We start from the raw sequence: 19,675 nt of genomic DNA on the forward strand, positions 1-19,675 counted from the left end.
AGACCACTTTATTCTGCCCCAAGGGTTCCAATCAAAACACTAAGGGAAAATACTTAACCAAGATGTGTGCGACGGGTCAACGTGTTTCCTCCTCTTATTAGCCTCAAAATAGTTGTTAAGGCTTTCAACCAGTCTAGTCTAGCCACTCTGCAACACGTGAATGGGGATTGTGTAAAGTGAAATGAAAAAGCATATGGAATACAAACCATGGTCCAGAAACTCTAGAAACGATCCACCGTTGTCTTTACCTGCAGGAATAAGGACAAATGTAGACACCAACTTTCTTTTATGAATCATCTCTTACTGTGAGTATATGTGTGGCGCAAGCAACCTCTCAATCCATGGGTGAAAAATATACGGTGCTTTTTGTGATATTAGCACCGCCTACAGCTAGACCAGTCTGTGTATTTATTTGTATTGTCTCCACTTACTGCAAGAAGTTAAGCAAGAGCCTGACCATGAGGATTACTATCAAGGTGTAACGGGACTGCCACTAAACCACGGAATGTGCACTAACCAGTATTACTGTATCTAGGATTACATTGTGCTCATCATGTAAGTATGTTGGGTATCCGATAGTAATGACCCTTGGGTTTTAACACGTGAGTAATGATTCAAAATCACATCTATTGTCTTAGACACATACAATCTTGTAGATGTGATGCACTCTGGGGGTTTGTGAAGCACCATCAAGTCAGTTAGCTTTAGATCATGAAAAAAGTTTGCGCTCTAGCGTATCAACAACCGCATTATCCCACCATCTTCACCTAGTTGGAATCTGGATATAGAGGGAGGGAAAATACTGTTACCTTAGCTGTTTGCTGTTACACGTCAGCGGACTTGCCAGACAGAGAGTGGCTAGTTTTTAATTCCACTTCAAAAACAAAAAAGCCAACTGGGGTGAAACAATGGCGTCTGACCTCTTTCTGCATGAAAAAAAAAAATTATGGGAAATTCAGTCTAGTGTGATGTCTAAGTATTAAATGTGGTCGTGAGGTTGTGCGCCAAGTCATGATTGTTATTTTAAAAATTTTTTTTTAAAGGCATCTATTGTTTAACATGTTTTTAATGTGTAGAGGCCTGTACCCAAACAAACAATAAAATCCGTACACCTTAAAAAATAAAAGCGCCTGTCATCGCCTAATAGCGTCACGAGTACACCATGGGAAAAGTAGTTCAAAAACGTATTCCTTGTAGGCACGCATGAGATCCAACCTGTTTGGGTCACTGATGTTCAGGGTGGACTGGCTCTAGGAGATGGAATCATGTTTTCTCATGTACAAACTGTGGAGATGTTTCCGTCATCTCCTGTTAGAATAGAGTCAGTGCCATATCCAGCTAGCCTCGTCATCATTCCAAACATCCTGTTGATGAGGATAAAGTGGTCCAAGGATTATCATTCATTCCTGTTAGATTGTCAGACTTAGCACTCATCTGTCTTTCACTCCCGAACAGGAGACTTGGCAAATCTTTAGCAGACAAAGATGACCTTGGTTTATGTGTAATTATCCATTTCAGTATGTCCTTATTCTGTCCCTTTTCCATGAAATGATCAGTCAATTAGTCATTGCTTGCCTGCATTGTATGATATTCCTGTACTACGAGATTTGTGCCATGATCTTGTGGGTAGTCATGCCAATGTAGCACAGGCCACATGGGCAATTGATCAGATAGATCACCCCTTCTTTGTTACAAATTGTATATTGGCGCGGCTCCCACAGAGTTCTCAGACCCAAATGCACATGAGTGTCCTGAGCTGTCAACCAGCCCACTCCTCGTGACCCACATTGAAAATGTCCTTTCAATCTGCATAAAGACCAACGTGTATCTTGGATTGGAGATGTCTGTAACTGTGGTTGTGTGTAGACCAGGGTATCTCTCCAGTTGTTCCTGTGCTTAAAGGCAAACCTAGCTTTCTGTAGAGACCGCTTCTCCTGTATTCAGGATATGCTGATTCATGCATATGGGTTTTCTGATATTCGAGGAACTGTTTTAGAAAGTGCTTACTCATACCAATTTGTTTATTAGTATGTGGATGTCTCTATTAATGCTACTTTATTATTTCTGGCTTTTAGGTATCTCTTATCTGTTAAAAGCTGTTTGATGGAAGCTCTCATAAGATAAAGAGTTTCAGTCCATTGGTTTCTTTTGTACACCTCCATGGATATTTCTTCCTCCAGTGGATATAATAGTTGCTCTCAAAATAGCAATCTAGTTTTTACTATCTTCTGTGGCAGAGATGGGTGACCTCACCTCTCCTGAAGAACTGACCCCGGCTTTAGCACCTGTCGCTGCTTTGGTGTTCGCCTTTCTTCTAATATACCCAGAGGTTCGAGGGTGCCCTGGAGCAGGTCGTGGCGCTGGTGCAGCCATGTTGTCAGTCTTCAGTGGCAGTTCAGTTCCCGCTGAACCTGCAGGGACTGGAAACTACTACTGATTGGGATACCACTGGCAGGGTTTTTTCTGCCAGTAGCACCTCCAGAGTGCAGACCCTGGCATCAGCACCTATACCATAGACCAGAGGTCTTCAAACTTTTGGATGCCGAGACCCCCCTGTCAACATTTTGAGGCGTAAGGACCCCCTCTTGACAAAAATGTCTAAACCTGTTGACTAAATTGCGTGGGATGAAAATGTAAATGAGGTTATGTGATGCCGCGTATTTTGGGATAGCATTGCTTCATTATTTTGATATTTGTTACACACAGTAACGCTGAGGAAAGATTTCACCCAATCAGTACCCATTTATAACCAAAATACAGCAATTATCATCAGAAAGATTTCAAGTCAACCTTTGTGAAGGGCCTTCCACTCTGCAGCAATACGTGCTGCCACATTAGAAGCTCACCTGGCCCTGACCGGAAGAAGCAGGGGTCCCTTAAAACCCTGGCGGTTTTGTGTAGAGTTAAGCCGTTTACCCATGCAGCTTTCCTCTCACCCCCTCCCTTCCATCCCTCTCTCCTCTCCTAACCCCGGATCCCTCTCTCACTTTGCAGGCCATTTTCTTTCACCCCTTTTTACAACTTCTGAACTCTCCCCATTCAACCTCTCACTTCACCTTTAATCACCTCTTGCCATTCTGTCTTTTCACTGCCCTCATCTCTAACAGTCTCTCATATTTATCTCATGGCCTCTCTGGTCCTGTCACCTCCCGTGCCCCTCAGCACTTCTCATTCACCTCGTCTCTTCATTCAAATTTTTGTCTATTTGTATCTTACACCTCTCCAGTCCCCCCATTCCTCTTTCACATCTCCCCTTTGTTCTAACAGAAGCCCTCACCTTTGGATCACACTCACTTCTTGCGTGTCCACACTTCTCTTCGGCAATTCACATTTCTCCTCATCCCTGACCTCTTCAATCAAATTCTCTCACTCCCTTGCTGTCCTCTCTCATTTTGGGTGCGGATGCAAGTTCAGAATGGGATGAATGAATGTATGATTACTGATGGGCTTGTTTGAGTGAGTTGCATATTGAGTAGTGAGGGGGACAGGTGAGTGAAGTGTCACATGAGTGCAGGATGAGTAGTGTACTCGTGTGACTGCAGGTTGAGGTATAGTGTGAGCAGGACAAGTGCATTTTGAGAGCAGAGTGATCACTGTGAGTGCAGGGTGAGCGGGTTAATGGTGCAAGTGCATGGTGATCAGTGTGAGTGCATTGTGATCACTGTGAGTGCAGGATGAGCGTGACAATGAAGGGCGAGTATGAGGAATGAGTTGTCTGAATGCAGGGTGCATTCCCAGACCCATGAAGTAACTCAGCATGTTATTGACGGGGCGTAGACTTTAAGATCTAAGTTAAACTATTGCGGCATTAATCGGGGATCGAGGGTGAAGGAAATAAATAATGTGCTGATCCTGCAACAAACTTCCAGTCCTATGGTTATGGCTATATCAGGACTTTAAGTTATAAATTGCAAGTAACAAAAGGATGTCTCTTTTGAAAGCAGTAACCTGCTGATCTCTTCACATCATACGCACTCTGTAATCTACTTGGTAAACGTTCTTTGCAGCAGGCATATTAACCCTCTGCACTAACATCACCTAAGTCAATTCCTCAACTATACAACATTCTGATCTCTCTCCAGGAAGATAATTAATCACACAAGTAATCTTGACATTTATGTGAGGCCTGGTAATTGCCGGGAAATAAACGCTGCAGCAGGTGCTTCAAAAGCACAATAAACTTTCACTCACGGCGCCCCCAGGAAGCCAACTTTGTATTCCTTTCCATGAAATGCATTCTCACACTATGGCAGTGAATGGAAAATCCAAATGTAAGGAATAGGCACAGTGGGGACCCAGGGGGTACTGGAACCAGCAAAAAAACCTAAGCCTCTGTAACCAGTTTACAAAGGCATGTTAAATGGTCTTTAAAGACCTGTGAAAAAACACGGGGGTGCCGGAGATAGGAATCCAGACACTGCTCAGCTGAGCCCCCAGCAGCTCAAGTTTCACTGCAGCAGCCCGGGCTGAGACACAGGACGGGGGAAGGGGGGGGGGGGCTGAAGCCCTTGGGCCTGGGCAGAAGTGTGACTGGGAAGGCGCGACCCCCTTTGCATCACTCCACGGCCCCCCTGGGGGTCGCGCCCCACAGTTTGAAGACCCCTGCCATAGACTAAGGAAACATTGATGCACTCGAAGGCTGGTGCAGCTATTAATTGAGCAAGCCCAATACAGAGATGAGTACCGGTCCATACCCTTGCCGAAAGATGAGTACTGGGGAAAGGATAGAGAATATCTTTGGCACGGGCTCGGAACATATTCAGATGCCTTAAATGATAGACTACGATGATGAAGACTGTAGCAAGGCAGTCAATTAAACCCCCCCCCCCCCTCCAAACCAGGACGGATACAGGTGATTATTTAGCCCTCCAGAAAAGCCTAGATAACTCTTCGGAAGTAGAGTTGTACAACAATTCATGGCTCCCCAGAGGAAGGTGGCCTTCTGCCCTAGTGATCTAAAAAGCGCCTTTGATGTTAGAAATACCCCTGACAATGCAGGAAAACCAAGCTAAATTAACTGATATCTTCGGTCAGGGTTGCTGCCTTGGAGCTCCTGCGCCCATTTAATGAGGCACTGATGGAGCCTATGATGGCGATTTAGGCCAAACCCACTTTAACACCAGTGATGAGCAGGCGGATTGCCCATTTGCTATTAGCCATCCACTGGAGATCTGGCTCTACTATCCTATCACCCTTTGCCATAAAGCCTTGTGGTGCAGATCTCCTCTTGCATAAAGCAGAACTCAGGTTCCTTTGCCATCGTGCCTCCTGACCTGGATTCTAGGGGGGAAAAAATTGAGACCGTGGGGAAGAAGTTTTTTTTTTTGTGTGTTTCTTTTCTGTGCAAGTATGGCACTCAAGTCTTTCATTGCTACTTGGAAGTTTGTGAGCTCCACCCTCACAATGTAGAAGAGGGCACTGGTGGTGCCAAGCCTTGCGGATCACTTGACAGACTAAGCTCTTTCCTCCATACCAACCCTCACAGCCTGTCCAGCAATCAAACCAGTTCCTACTTGAATACAGGAGCTGTGGTGATCCAAGGGCAGGCACAACAGATTTTCTTCTCCGGTCTGCACGACCCAGATTACTGACTTAGTTTCCCCTCTGGGAATCGTGCACCCTGAGGGGGGAGGAGATTATCCCACCATTTAGAGGCCTGGCAGGCTAATGCGACAGACCAGAGTGTCCCACAAATGACAGAAATGTGCTATGCACTCTCCTTCCAGCAGTTCCCCCTCTGTTCTACCCTGCCAGTCAGGAGAGCACATTTTCATTCTCCCACGGAAGGGTGTTGCCTTATTGTGGAAGTGAACAGAGGAATTAGTTAAGTTGGGCAGGTATGTTACTCCTGTTACTACTTGGTGCCCAAGAAGGACCATGGATTGCAACCTGTAGACGTTGAGTCTTGAACTCTTTCTCTGCCCCCGTCTTCCCCCCCCCCCCGCAAAGACAAATTTAGTATGCTGTCCCTCGTTTGGGTACTTCTGGCGCTAAAAGTAAGAAATTGGATGGTGTCTCAATTTTCAGGACCAGTTTTTCCAGGAACAGGTCCAGTTGTTGCACAGGGGGGTATATGAGTTTAGTGGTAGACTTCACCCATTACAACTTTGTGGTTCTCTTCATCTGGCTAACACTAGTATATACATCATCACCAAGGTCATTGTGGTGGCGACTGGCTCCTCCAGACTAAATCCCTGCAGCTGGTGTCGTTCCGCCTGAAAACCACTGCACCCCTGTTGTTCGACTTGGGCTACTGCATCAACCTGCCCAAGTTGTCCTTGGAGCCAGCCACGGCAAATGCAGGTAAGAGCGGGGGGTGCCTGGGGGTGGTGGGGGGGGGGGATGTTTGATGGATGATGACGAGGGAAAATTAAATAATTTTCCCTCGTCATCCTCAACCAAATTTCCCCCCCCCACCCCTCACCCGGCCCCACTGCTCTTATCTGCACAGGCCGCGGTTGCTTGGAGCTTTCTCAGCACTTCCTTTTAATTAGAGTAGTGCTGGACAGATCTCAGAGCCTCCCAACCCCTTTCATCCTCCCTCTGGATTCAGGGCAGTCTGGATAGGATTCTGAGGTTTTGGGAGGGTGCTCTGATTGCAGCCTTGATGGTCCTTCACCTACTGGCTTCTTGCATCCAGAGCTATGGGAAGTCTTTTTGCCCACCACGGACGGTTGCCACAGTAGTAACTAATGTGCCCACCTGGAGGAGCTGGAGCTCTGTACTCTGGTCTCCTGAGGAGCAAAGTTGCCACATCAACATGTTTGAAACGTGGGTGATTCACCATGCCCTGCAGGCTTTCCTCCTCTTTATCTGTCTGTCCAAGTCCTTATGGACAACATGACAGTGATGTTTTATGTGAACAAACAAGGCAGGGTATAATTTCTCACTTCATGTCGGGAATGTTGAACCTATGGGCCTGGTCTCATGAACACAAAATCCAACTAGTTACCAATTATGTTGCAGGTTTCTCTGAACACAGGAGTTGACAGCCTGAGTTGGCTTCACCTTGCTGATCACCAGTGTCCTCTCCAGCCAGAAATGATAGACCTGTTTTTGCCCTTTAGGAAACCCATCCGGGGATCTCTTTGCCACCTAAGAAAATGTGCATTGCCCACTGTTACATGCCCTTCACTTTCCATTTTAAGGAACCTTGGGGGATGCGTTTGACTTGACATAGCATTTTCACCTGTCCTAAGTATCCCCTACCATACTCTTGATTCCCCATTGCTGAGGAAGCTGTACCAATCACAAGTGGTTCTGGTTGACCCGGTCTGGCTGTGGAGCATCTGGTAAGTAGACTTTAGGTGTCTGTCTCTCACCTCCACCACAATTGGCTGCTTCTCACGGCTGTCCTTCTCCGAGGCAAAAGACGCACAAATGATGGGCCCAATGCAGAACAAATCAAACGTTCACCCCCTAATATGCCTTGTTAAGTTTCATATGTTTACTATATCAACCTTCTTTAAGTCCACAATTGTTATGAGGTTTCCGAGGAGGCGGTCATACATGTTTCTCCCCTTCCATTATGCATCAATAGGATCTTCACATAGTTCTAACCTTTCTGACAGGGGTTCCGCTGGACCTTAGGCATAGCTGCCAGTTTTGGCTTGTAACAGTGTTTGTGGTGGCCATCATGTTTGGCATGGCATGTCAGCGATCTGCAAGCACTATGTATCCGTGCCAGTGTCTTTTCCCTAAAAACTACAACATGCTTAACTGTACCCCAATTGGCAAGGACTTTAGCACCCTTGTAAGTTCCTGGTAAATGGTACCCAGGGCATGGGTAGTAAAGGGAGTCCCTATGGGCTGCAGCATGTATTATGCCACCCAAAGGTACCTACACAAACTGCATGCAGACTCCCATTGCAGGATGCATGAAAGGCCGCAAGCCCTTCTGAAAACACTACATTGCAAATTCCGTGTGTGCAATGCCCAAGTACACTGTATGTCTTATATGTAAATCACCCCTACAGCGGACTTAAAGCCCTAAGGCAGGGTGCATTATTTTGTTTCCCCCCCCAGATAAATGCAGACCGAAAACAAAGTGTTTCCTGTCTGTATTTATTTTTAAAAGCTGAAAAATAATGAAAATGTTGCCGCTTGTGAGAAACTCTCCATGCTACCTTTCATAAATTCTGGGCAACAGCTGAGCAGGCAGGGGGCATGGCGGGTTAAAGTACAGGATGAGATTTCCTTAAATACAGGCAAATGTTAACATATGTTTGTAGTATGATGCTAATATATACCTGTGAGTGTAGTCTTTTGTTATACTCTGCTGCTTAGTTTGCTAAAACGTGACACGCATCCATGTTTGAGTGCATGTCGAAGTTATTTAAATGCAGAAATATACCATTTTACAGCTACATTTATTCTTGAAACACAAAATTAATATGGATAAATACCAATAAGATGGCCCAAAAATAAATATGGATAAATACAGACTGAAATGTTAAAAAAAACAAAAAAAAACCATGAAACCGGGAGCTCTAATTATATTGCATGTGAAGGCACATGTGCATGAGCAGATATGCCCCTATGAGGGCTAGTTCCATTGCCAAGACCTTGCAAGTGATCAGGAAGCCATTTTAAAGGGGTGAGGAGTTGGCCTAACGGTTAGGGCGCTCGATCTCGGACCTGGGGAACTGGGTTAGAGTCTCGGTAATGACGCTGAACATCCTGTGATTCTGGGCAAATCACTTAATCTCCCCGTGCCTAACAAAAAATGAATGTGTATGTACTGGTCATGGAGTTACCCAGGTACACAATGGCTTCACCGAAAATAATAGTGTTTGGTGTCAAACCTCCTCTCAATAAATCTACCCTGATGTCGATATCAGATTTATTGTGATATGCACCCAGAGAGAGGGCACCTTAGAGGTGCTCCTTGAAAACCTAGTAGTCCTCTAGTGTGTTGGCTGACTGGTATCGTCCTGCATCCACCACCTACAAGTTTCTGACTCCCTGTAGGTGAGAGCCTACACTCTCAGACGTCCAACAATGCCTGCTCTGGAGGAAGGTGTCCACATCTCCTCCAGCAGGATGGCTAGTGATTCTGCATATCGAAGGCAGAGGCTTCAAAGCCTCTTCTGCCTTTGATATGCGACACTGGCTTCCCCCCAAGACTTGAGGAATGCCACCTGGGGCCCATTTGGCACCAGAGCAGGTGGGAAATTAGATAGTCTGAAGGTGTGTCACACTTGCAGGCTGGGCACGCCCCTAGGGTGAGCCACCTGAAGTGGACAGTCAAAGAAGGTTTTCACCTTTTTGGTGAAACGAGGAACTCTGGTTCAGGATTATGCCCACTCCTCGCATCATATAGGGGATGTCGACACCTCAGGGGTAGGTAGCCCATTGGCTAGTACCATGAACTCTCCTAAACACCAGTAAAGTCAGTATTTAGGAGTCTCCTCAACACCAGACAGATTCTTCTACCTGGGAACAGAAGAAGGACAAAGAGCCATCACCGTAAGACGAGAACACCTGCCCTGAAATTGGTGCCAAACCCTGCCTGGCTTCACCAACCACTTACCATGTCCTTTGAGTGGAGTAGCCATCTCCCTGCATCTGCAGGCACCAACTGCCCTTGTTTTGCTTGTCATCAGGCCTGTTGAGGGAATATCTCATCAGGTTGCGGTCACTGTGGTTCCAGGAGGTCGTCCCTGGCTCTCCAGCTAGTTTCGAGACTCTAAACCCTCCCAGGAACCTCACCGCACGAATACCCTGGGTACTGGAGCATTTGCCGAAACCAAGGCTTGTTAAGTGTCCAGCCTGGACACCACCTCTGCAAAAGCCAACCCACCGAAAAGGGACTTCAGGACCAAAGAGGCCCACACAGAGTGGCCCTGCTGCCTTGTTTTTCTTTCCACCTGCAGGTCATCGAAGAACCATGAGAGCCTCTAACTGAAGCGACCCACCGGACAAAACACCTCTGCACCCGATTTCCCCCAGCCCAGGTTCACCGAAACCAACTATGTCCTCTTGCTCCAGAGACCCTCACGAGCCGAGCCCCCCTTTGGGTTCTTCTGGAGTTGTCTCCACTTGCAGCCTTTTCGTTCAGATACCCTTCAATTGACTTTAACATGTAGTGTTCGAGGCTACCAACGTGACCAGCACCTGTGCTCCCGAACAGCAGGGCAGGTAAACCCAAACTGCTGGTGGTCCTTTGGCCCCTAAGCACTTTAAGTCCTAAAAGTCACCTTCAACATCCGTTCGTAAGTATGCAGTGTATGTTTCTCCCATAGCATAACATTACAGCATTTGAGACTTATACCTCAACAAACGTGATTTGAGCATTTTAAAGTTTTACTGTAAAATCTACAACTCCAAGAATACTTACCTTATGCTAATAATCTTGATGTCTAAAATTATATAAAAAAAACCTGTATTAGGTTTCAAAATTGTTCTCCAATTTGTTCTTGAGTGTGTCTCATTTATTGACTGTGTGTGCAACAATTGCTTAACATTCACCTTTTGAAAAGCCTAAGCTGTTCGACCACACTACCTCAAATAGAGCACTTGGGATTATTAAAGTAAGCCCAGAAAACCAGTAAGTTTATCTGGACTCTTTGCATGGTATGCCCCTACGTTGTCCCACTATATAAAAAGCCAGCTTTCTACAATGAATAAAACAGGTTCAACGTTTTTTTAAAACTAGCATTGGCAAAGCAAAAATGTCTCACTTTGTGACCTATTGGATTTACCGATGGTTTTTAGCAGTGCTGTATCGCATCCGGGATGCAGCATAAATGCATGGGCCTTTTTTTTGGGAGGGGGGAAGCAGTATGAAGAGGACACTGGTGGGGGGAGGAAGCAATAGGGAGGGAAACAACATGGTAGGCACTGCTGTCGATGGAAGCAATATGGAGAGCATGGGGAGGGAGCAACACTGGCAAAAGTGAGAGTGACATGGAGTGGTGGTTGGGCAAAGAGCAGCGCGTGGGCCAGAGAGGAATGTGGAGCTGTTGGAATGGGGCAGCACACAGGCAAGATATAAACGCAGGGTAGAAGCACATGAGGACGAGCACAACACATGGTGCTGGACTGAAGCACATGGGTGAGGGCAACCTTGAGCATGATGGAGGGGGAACAGCAGAACAAGAGAGACAGTTGGAAAACACACGCACTCTTGTGGATTGCTTAACCCAAAAGAAAGTACTACTTAAAGTGAGCAGTGGTAGAACAAAAGTAATGTGCCCATGCTCCATGGGAGGTACAAATGTAAGAAGAGGGAGTAAAGACCACACAAGGCGACGAATAAAATGTATGCAAATGATAGTGATGACAAAGATAGCCAATGGTAAGCGATGGGTGGGCTCCAGGCCCACTGTAAGCTGACAACCGGTCTTTGAGGTCTTTTCACCAACAGACCGCTTGATGCATTACTTGAGGACGTGTGTGTGTGTGTGTGTGTGTGTGTTTGTTTGTTTGTTTGTTTGTTTGTTTCAGTCCTATATTGATAAGTTCTCAAATGGAAACTGGGTGTATGGGCGAGAAGCCGCCATCTGGAGCTTTTCATTCTGTGCTTTCTCTGCCTTATTCTGAGCGCCTTTTAGATCTAACTTAGAAAGATCAACCTTAGGATGATATCCTCACTGAGGCCTGAACTGCTTTAATGATTCGTGGTCATATATTTATACATGTGCGTGTGTGTCCCCCCTCCTTTTTCCTATGATTCTTAAACGTATCCTTCCAGCTGGTTTACTTTTTCTTTGTATGATTCCTAATAGGTGTTTTGCCCAATGGCTATGGCCCCCCTCCGTTGCTGTGCTGGGACCAGCTTTGCTCCGATCCGCCAATTATGGACGTGGAAGATCTTGAGGATTACAATGTGGATTTGGTGGTGTCCTATTTCATGAAGGTTGCGGCTCAGCAGGTGAGCCAAGGAGAAGGTGAAACGTAGGAGCAGTGGGCCAGTCCAGAGTTGGGTGTTATTTTAAATCTCTAAAGTCAAAAAGATGATTAAATGGGATACATTTCAAAAGTAGTGGTTTTGAACAGTAATCCTATGTTTAAGGGTATGTGGTGTTAACAGCTATCTTGTCTTGGAACCATGTAATGAAACCTTACCAGTTTATATTTATACAACATATACTGATAATGTCACAATTGAAAGTATAGCTGCTGGGAAAGGTAGAATAAAGGATTGTTAACTATTGCTTTAGTGGATGGTAAAGGAAAGGCCAACTTAAGTAGTTCAAGTGTATATGAGGACAAAAGTCCGCATTGTGAAAAGATGCAATAAAACAAAGGTCCAGCAACTAACTGCCCTCAATGCAATTTAAGATAAATGTTTGAATGAATCACTTTAGGCTTCTCCAAGATAAACTGCTTTTATTTTGAAAACGTACAGGTGGCGGAGTTTACCAAAAAAAAACCACTTAAATAAAACCTTTTACTGCTAAAATTCACTTTGAGGAAATAACATATGTTATAAACAGATGTCCCCAATTATAAATTTCTGCTCCAATTTGCTGGTTAAAAGCAAAAACAGTTTGTGTTAGTTGCCTGTGCTTATTTCAACGCTGGAAAGCTCCACCTCTAGTGACTTTTATTTTTTGGGGGGTCTAGTCGCTAGGTCCTGTTGATGAGTTTGCGGAACTCCTCATAGTGGTCCCCACCCCCAACTGAGTCTCATCGATTCTTAGGAAAGTGGGGATTTGGTTTTTGATCTCAGTTTTTCCTTACTCTTCATAGGCACAGCACTATCGCACAAATCACATAGTCATGACCATGGGCTCAGACTTCCACTACGAAAACGCCAACCTGTGGTACAGCAACCTCGACCGGCTTATCAAGTATGTCAATGCCCAGGTAAAGAGCGGTGCGTTGTGCTGTGGTGGGTGTTGAATGTCAAAAAGAGGGCTATATTTGTGGTTATTAATGTCTATCACCATCCTACCTTTTGTTTCTGTCTGCAATGGGTGTTATCTCTTTATACATAACAAAGACACTGATCCATTGGTGAATACCTGCTACATTTTCTGTCTTCTGTTTACCCAAACTTTTTTACATCTCTCAACTGCATTGCTCTTTCTTCTTGTTTTGGACTTTGAATGTTTTTGTCCCATTTGCTGACTGACAGAGCTTACGTCTGAGTGAAATATTATTTATATTTTTCAGCAAAACAATGGAAGTAAAGTCAACGTATTGTACTCTACTCCCAGCTGCTATCTCTGGGAGCTATACAAGGCCAACCTCACATGGTAAGAAAAGAAGAGTCCGGAGAGAGTGGCAAAGTGTAAGGGCTGAGTTATGACGGCACTTGAGTGTTGGGTGCACACTCCATGCCCTTCCCATTCTCCTCTGCTACGAAGGGACTGCGCATGTTCTTGTTTGTGCTGGGCATGTCTAAAATAATTTCCTTAAATCAAAGCACATCATCAGACACTTATCTCACCTAAGGTTGTTTTTTTGACTGTTACATCATGTAAGTGAAAGGCCAAAGTACGCTTAATACATTTCGTTACAGGAGTTAAAGTCCCACCCTTCTTCAGTGCTAAATATATGGGAAAGCCGCTTCGCATCTTTCCTCACTCTTTTCTCCACCCCATTCTCATTATCTGTAAAGAGATAATGAAAGAATTGTTAGGAAGAAATGAGACTAGACTGACCAGCTCAGAAAAGATGGATCTTTTTAAATCTTTCAAAAAGCAACTCCCCAGTTAACATGACTGGCAGCTTTTTGGGATTGAGTAAACCCATATTCCCTTATCATGGAACTGAAAATTGTGGAGTCCATGGTTTCTCAAGAAGAGCCATGCACTGTACCTGAATAAAGTTGTCATTGATGGTTTTAGAACCCACTATACCATAGTCACTGTTGAACACTTATGTCAGCTGACTTCTCCTTCCCATCTCCCCCGCCCCCCCCCCCCCCCCCCCCCCCCTGTCTCTGGCTCAGCTCAAGGTCCTGTTAGAACCTCGTGCCTATAAAGAGTCGAGGTTTCGTGTGACTTCTGCCTGACCCACCCCACCCAGGACGTGAGATCTGGTAAGAGCTGTATACTGACTTGGGGAAACTAGCTTTGAGTCTCTGCGTCAGCTCAGCATCTTGTGATTCTGTGCAAATCACTTAATCTCCCCATGCCTATAAACAATGTGTGTGACCTTGTGTAGAGCGTTCAGCCTTCTGGTCGACTTCTCAATATTTAAAAACTACAGAAAATGCATTAACATAAGGAAAGCCAAATGGATACCCCTTTACTGGCTGATTTGTTCAAACTGAAGCCAAAAAAGCTATATAAATTCTGGCTTTAACTCGTACATGGTGTGGTTTTAAAAAAAAATCACCCAATCAATTTTTTTTCTTCATTATCGTGTATAAAACGCATTCAAATATGGGAGTTCAGTCTGCCAGTTGTACAAAACTATCACTTTTAATAGTTACTTCCCAGTGCAGCGCTATAATGTACCCTATTAATGTTAAACCTTCCACATGTTAAATGCACATTTTTGAAGAGCATTTATCATATTTTACGTGATGTTTTTTTGTATGATTTACATAGGAAATATTTTTAGTGCTCGGCTCATGCACGGGTTTTCATCTTGAAACTGAAGTTGTAATTTGTCACTAGCCCTAGGCCAGCCAGAGGAGTCCAGGCTGGAGGGAGAACCTGCAAATAAACATTGTTGCACACCTGGCTTCATATTCTCCTGCTTCCTCCCCCACACCAGAACAAGTCTCTTTTTTTTTTTTTTTTTTTGCTTGCATGGAAAGACGGTATTTATCACCCCGATCTCTTCTCTATGCAGGTCTGTGAAAACAGATGACTTTTTTCCCTATGCCGATGGACCACACCAGTTCTGGACTGGCTACTTCACAAGCCGACCAGCTTTCAAGCGCTACGAGCGACTGACCAATAACTTCCTGCAGGTGAGATAGCTGATGGTGAAAGTGTATTTCAGGGAATCATGTGGACCGAATGTTCAGTAATCCTGGTACCACCCTGCATTAACAGAGTTGTGGTATGAAGCACAAAAAATATTCATTCCCTAGGGTTCAGTGTGTGCTCTTGGTTTTTAAAGCAGTACAAATGACTTTTCTTTTGAGTAAAACATGTTAAAATCTGCCTAGGCCAGTGATTTCTGCATGGCTTTGGACAGATAGTGTATGGCTATGCAGTATTTGAGTTTGAAAGAGGGGGTATCGCTTTCATATCTTTTTTTTCTTTTCCACAGGTGTGTAACCAGCTGGAGGTGCTGGCAGGAGCACAGGCAACAGATGGGCCATACGGATGGGGAGACAGTTCCGTCCTGAGTATGCTTGCTTTATTTTGACTAGTTCTGTTTTCTATTTATCTGTAAATCCTATAGTGCCTGTGACTTGTCACTGTTTTGTTGGCTGTTATGGCCAGTGGTTGAATTAGGCAAAAGCCTTTTTCCAAGTTCTTTCTTGCCCTCAGTTTCCATTGTCCTAGACACCATATCTATGCTAATTTGCTTCAAGGGTCATTTAATCAAATGTGCTCGACCCAAAATGGAAAGTCCTTTTGTATTTTTCAATGTTACTAATTAGTAATAGCCCTATGTGAAAATACTCTTGTACTATGTACATTTATCAGTAGTCCTTTTTTTTTTTTTATAGACGTAACAGTACCGTTTTTGGGAAGAGTTGTAGTGATCTACCAATGTTACATCCTTCCTAATTTCCAGGACCTTTGAGTACCCTTCTCTAAATGCAGAGTACCAATTTACCCAAATTGGTTCATCCCACACAGTATATAGCGCTATTTTACATCCGATGCATGAGGGTTCTCGCAGGAGGTGTTCAGTTTCCCTATCTCCTGTGACCGCATGAGCACAGAAAAATCATACAATGTGGGCTTAATCCTGACTTGCTCTAGTTTTTAGGGCTCGCGCCTGCGTTGCAGTGCGCTGCACTGTTTGCGCAGCGAGAACCCTTTTGTATGGGGTTTTGAAAGCTGACCACACGCTCCTGCGTGTGATCAGCTTTCGCCGTCAGGCATTGACTTTCACGTGTTTTTTTCGTTTTGTTTTTTTACAACAAAAAAAGGCATGCGATTGGGCAAAGGCGGGCGCATGTCCTGCCTCTGATACGCCCATTGCCGACAGTGGCTAGCACGCGCCGCAGCGCGCATTCGCCTTGTTGTCGCTGCCCCGCTCCCTCCCACCCCCCTCCTCTGTGGTGCGCGCGCTTTCAGTGCCGCTTGTTTTCTTTACTTTTGGTATAATCGCGGCACCCACGCTTTACTTCTAATGTTAAAAGTAAAGCGCCGGTGCCGCGATTATACCAAAAGTAAAGAAATAGATGGTTTTTTCTATTTCTTTACTTTTGGTATAATCTTGTCACCTGCGCTTTACTTTTAACATTAAAAGCAAAGCGTCGGTGCCACGATGCTTGTTTCATGTGCTACTGCTGTTCCATGCGTTTATCCTAGACAGATGTGGGTGCACACCACTATATGGGACTGCAATATTTGGGACTGACATGGCGACATACTTCCAGGCAGACATTTCTGGCATGCTCCTGTCTCTGAACATATATTTATTTCCTAAAGCTGAAAGGAAATGTGTCCGGTCAAATGTAAGCGTCACATATATGAACTACTCAAAAAGCCAACATCACTTTTCTTTCACTGCTCACATATTTTTGAAATGAAGGTACTGTTCACCCCCCCCCCCCCCCCCCCCCCCCAGTGGCACATTACAGTTTAAACCAGAATGTTTCTAAATGACAACAAGCACTGTCAAAGCCAAGAGGTTTCGGATTATTGTGCTAAAGCATGCGGCTTTAGCCCGTTAAGAAAAAGACACAGCAGAAGCGAACAGAGAGGGCTACATTTGTAAAGCATTTCCTCGGGTAGTTTTAAGGTAAGCACTCAATTGGAGGTAGAAGGATACATAAAAACCACCACAAGCATCAGGTGAAAGATAAATACTCTACTGATTCGAGCCTATATATGATTGACAAAATCTTAAACCAGTGGCTGAAAGACGCTGGTCGAAGAAAGGCAGTGGATCTAAACGTGGGCCCAAAGCCCACTCTATGTATATTGTTGGCAACAGGGCTGTTTTACTGCTATGCTGGAAGTAGTAGTACGAAACTAATATGATTGAAAACCAGGGCTTCAAGTGGACCGGGCCTTGCCGGTGCTCAGCACCATCTGTTCTTAAAAGCATGTGCTATCGGGATCTCCATTCTTGCCCTCACCCTCAGGCCAAAAAAAAAAAATCTCATCTGTGCAGCAGTAACACCCTTCACTGCCTTTAAGGTAACTTTAAAGAGACCCGCCTTGGTTCTTTCACAGGCTCATCGTTTCAGAACTGAAGCATTTTCAATATTCTATACAACAAAGCCATAGTTGCTGCTTAATTATCTTATGCAACTAACAACAATTGACAAAGCCAATAGTCCTGCATGAATGTATGTACAATGTTACTTGTATTATATAACTGGATTCAGTGACTGAATCAGCAAAATACCAGTCGGGCGACACACTATGCTAAGCGCAGATTTTTAGCTTGTGTTTTTAAGACACACCCTTTATTACATCAGCCATTCCCCGTTGAGAGACCCCCAGATTTTTCATCCTTCTTAAAGCCCTGTCAAACAGTTCACTGTGAATCCTGCAAAGGTCCAGAAGAGCCTATGGCCTGCTTTTCTCTGTACTACTATAATGAATCATCTTCTGTATACTACAGAGACCTAATAAAAATAAAGAAATGTTGTGGGAGAGTATTGACCGGTTAGTACAGGTGGCACCTTACACATTACTTATTGCAACTCTATCTGAAGTCGTCCAATCCCCACCACAGGCTGCCAACAGGTTGCCTGGCTTTCTAGCTGAGCCTAACTTTGCCATGGGTCATGAATAGCCATTTTAGACCAAAGTGGTCAATGTGACCAAAAAGCCAGGCTTTCCTTTGACAAGATAAAAATATCTACAGAAACCCACCGTTGCCTTTTTCTACAGGGCATAGTTATTTTTTCCTTTATACATTGTGTCAGTGTTTCTCAAGTAACAATGTAGGAAGATGGAAAAAAGGACGGCATAGCACCACACACTAATCACAAAGTTATAAATTGATCAAAATGGTTTTCACTGAACTCAAAGGCGATGGCTTGACTTTCGGACTACAATGGGCAACACTGGTGACGTCTAAATAGGGGTGCATGGATCCTCAACTTGAACAAGGAGTCTTCATAAGGATAAAACTGTGTCCTATGGTCTAAATATGGAGAAACTGGGTACAAACATCACTGAAAACACTGGCAGGGAGTCTAAATATTTCCGAACATCTGACACGGCAACTAGCGAAGTCTAAAACTGCAATGTAATCGAAGAATGGACGAAACTCAAAGTGGTTTCGTAACAACTGAAATTCCTAAACGGTGGTCTCCACAAGTCTGAAACGGTGTCATGGAGTCTAAATGCTACTGAAGATCTGATGATGTAGGTTCTAAACATTTCTGAACTCTGACACGGGGTCTAAATATGGCTAATACAGCTGTGGGGTTTCAACATGTCTGAAACAATGTCATGAAGTGTAAATACGACTGAAGCTCTGACGTAGGGTCAGCATAATGATTAAACTCTGACAAAGGGTGTACACTTAGCTTTAACTGTGTCATGGGTATTAACAAGGCAGAAACGAGGACACGGGGTCTAAAAATGGCTGAAACTGTGTCTAAAGGTTTAAATATGGCTTCAAGAGTGTCCCGACGACTCAAGTTGAATACTTAAGTGAAACTCTGACATGGAGCTCAACGTAAGTGAAACTCAGCCAGTAGCAATGTTATGTAAAATGTTGCCATGGGGTTTTGACTGAACGAAACAATGGCCATGACAAAAGGTATTTGATAATAACACAAATGAGACTGCTCAGTAGTTTAACGTACCTAGTGTATGAGCTCTGCACAATTTGAAGTTTACACGGTTGAGTCACAGAAATGGAATGTCTGACTCAGCTACTTGACTATATGAACAACTAACCATGTTGGGTACTGATTAACTAGCGTCTCTAGCCTCTGGTAAAGCTCAAACTGATGACCATAACTTTCATCCAAAGACAGATTCATATCCGTTCAACAGTTGAGTGTGTTCAAGGACCGAGCATGGAATGGTTTATTCGGTTCACCCATATCACTGTCAACCCAGAAGAGAAGAAGAATTTGCAATGCAATAGGTCTCGCATTTGCAAACGTTTGAGCTATTGGCATTGTAAATGACAAACCTTTTATCTATGTGTTGGTTTTGAAAACAGATAAATAAAAGGCATTATCATTTACAATGCCAATAGCTTAAATTCTTGCAAATGCAAGACCTATTGCATTGCAAATGCTTGTTATTTCTTGTTCTGACATATTGGTTTGCCTATCGTATTTAATTAAAGCATATTTTTTTCTTTACAGGAAGGGCAATGGGCGTGGCACAGCACCATGATGCCGTTACAGGGACTGCACAGCAGCATGTCACGAATGACTACGCCAAGCGTCTGGCACAGGGGCGAGACTTCTGCAAGGTACCTCTTCTGCCATCTCTTAATGTCCTAAAAGTCACTCCACTCCTGGATGATGCTATACAGGCTAGCCTCCCCTCCAGCTAGAGTGCCTGGTTTAGTAGTGTGCTACCTGCAAACAGGGTGAGCGACGTGGGTCCACCATTAAGACAAAGTTACTGGCTGAGGCATAACTGGTCAGGGTATCCAGTGG

At 44.4% G+C, this 19,675-nt stretch overlaps 1 protein-coding gene across 2 annotated transcripts in view; it reads left to right on the top strand.

Moving 5' to 3' along the window:
- Nucleotides 1-19,675, top strand: part of MAN2B1 (mannosidase alpha class 2B member 1) — a 240,577-nt gene that overhangs the window by 18,003 nt on the left and 202,899 nt on the right. For both annotated transcript variants that reach the window (XM_085600697.1, XM_085600696.1), the window contains exons 6-11: nt 11,730-11,875; nt 12,697-12,813; nt 13,123-13,205; nt 14,755-14,875; nt 15,181-15,259; nt 19,376-19,485. In XM_085600697.1, coding sequence (XP_085456823.1) covers nt 11,730-11,875; nt 12,697-12,813; nt 13,123-13,205; nt 14,755-14,875; nt 15,181-15,259; nt 19,376-19,485 — 656 coding nt within the window. The remainder of the gene's footprint in view (nt 1-11,729; nt 11,876-12,696; nt 12,814-13,122; nt 13,206-14,754; nt 14,876-15,180; nt 15,260-19,375; nt 19,486-19,675) is intronic.

Source organism: Triturus cristatus, chromosome 4_2 (assembly GCF_964204655.1).
Source record: "Triturus cristatus chromosome 4_2, aTriCri1.1, whole genome shotgun sequence".
NCBI classification, from domain to species: Eukaryota; Metazoa; Chordata; class Amphibia; order Caudata; family Salamandridae; genus Triturus; species Triturus cristatus.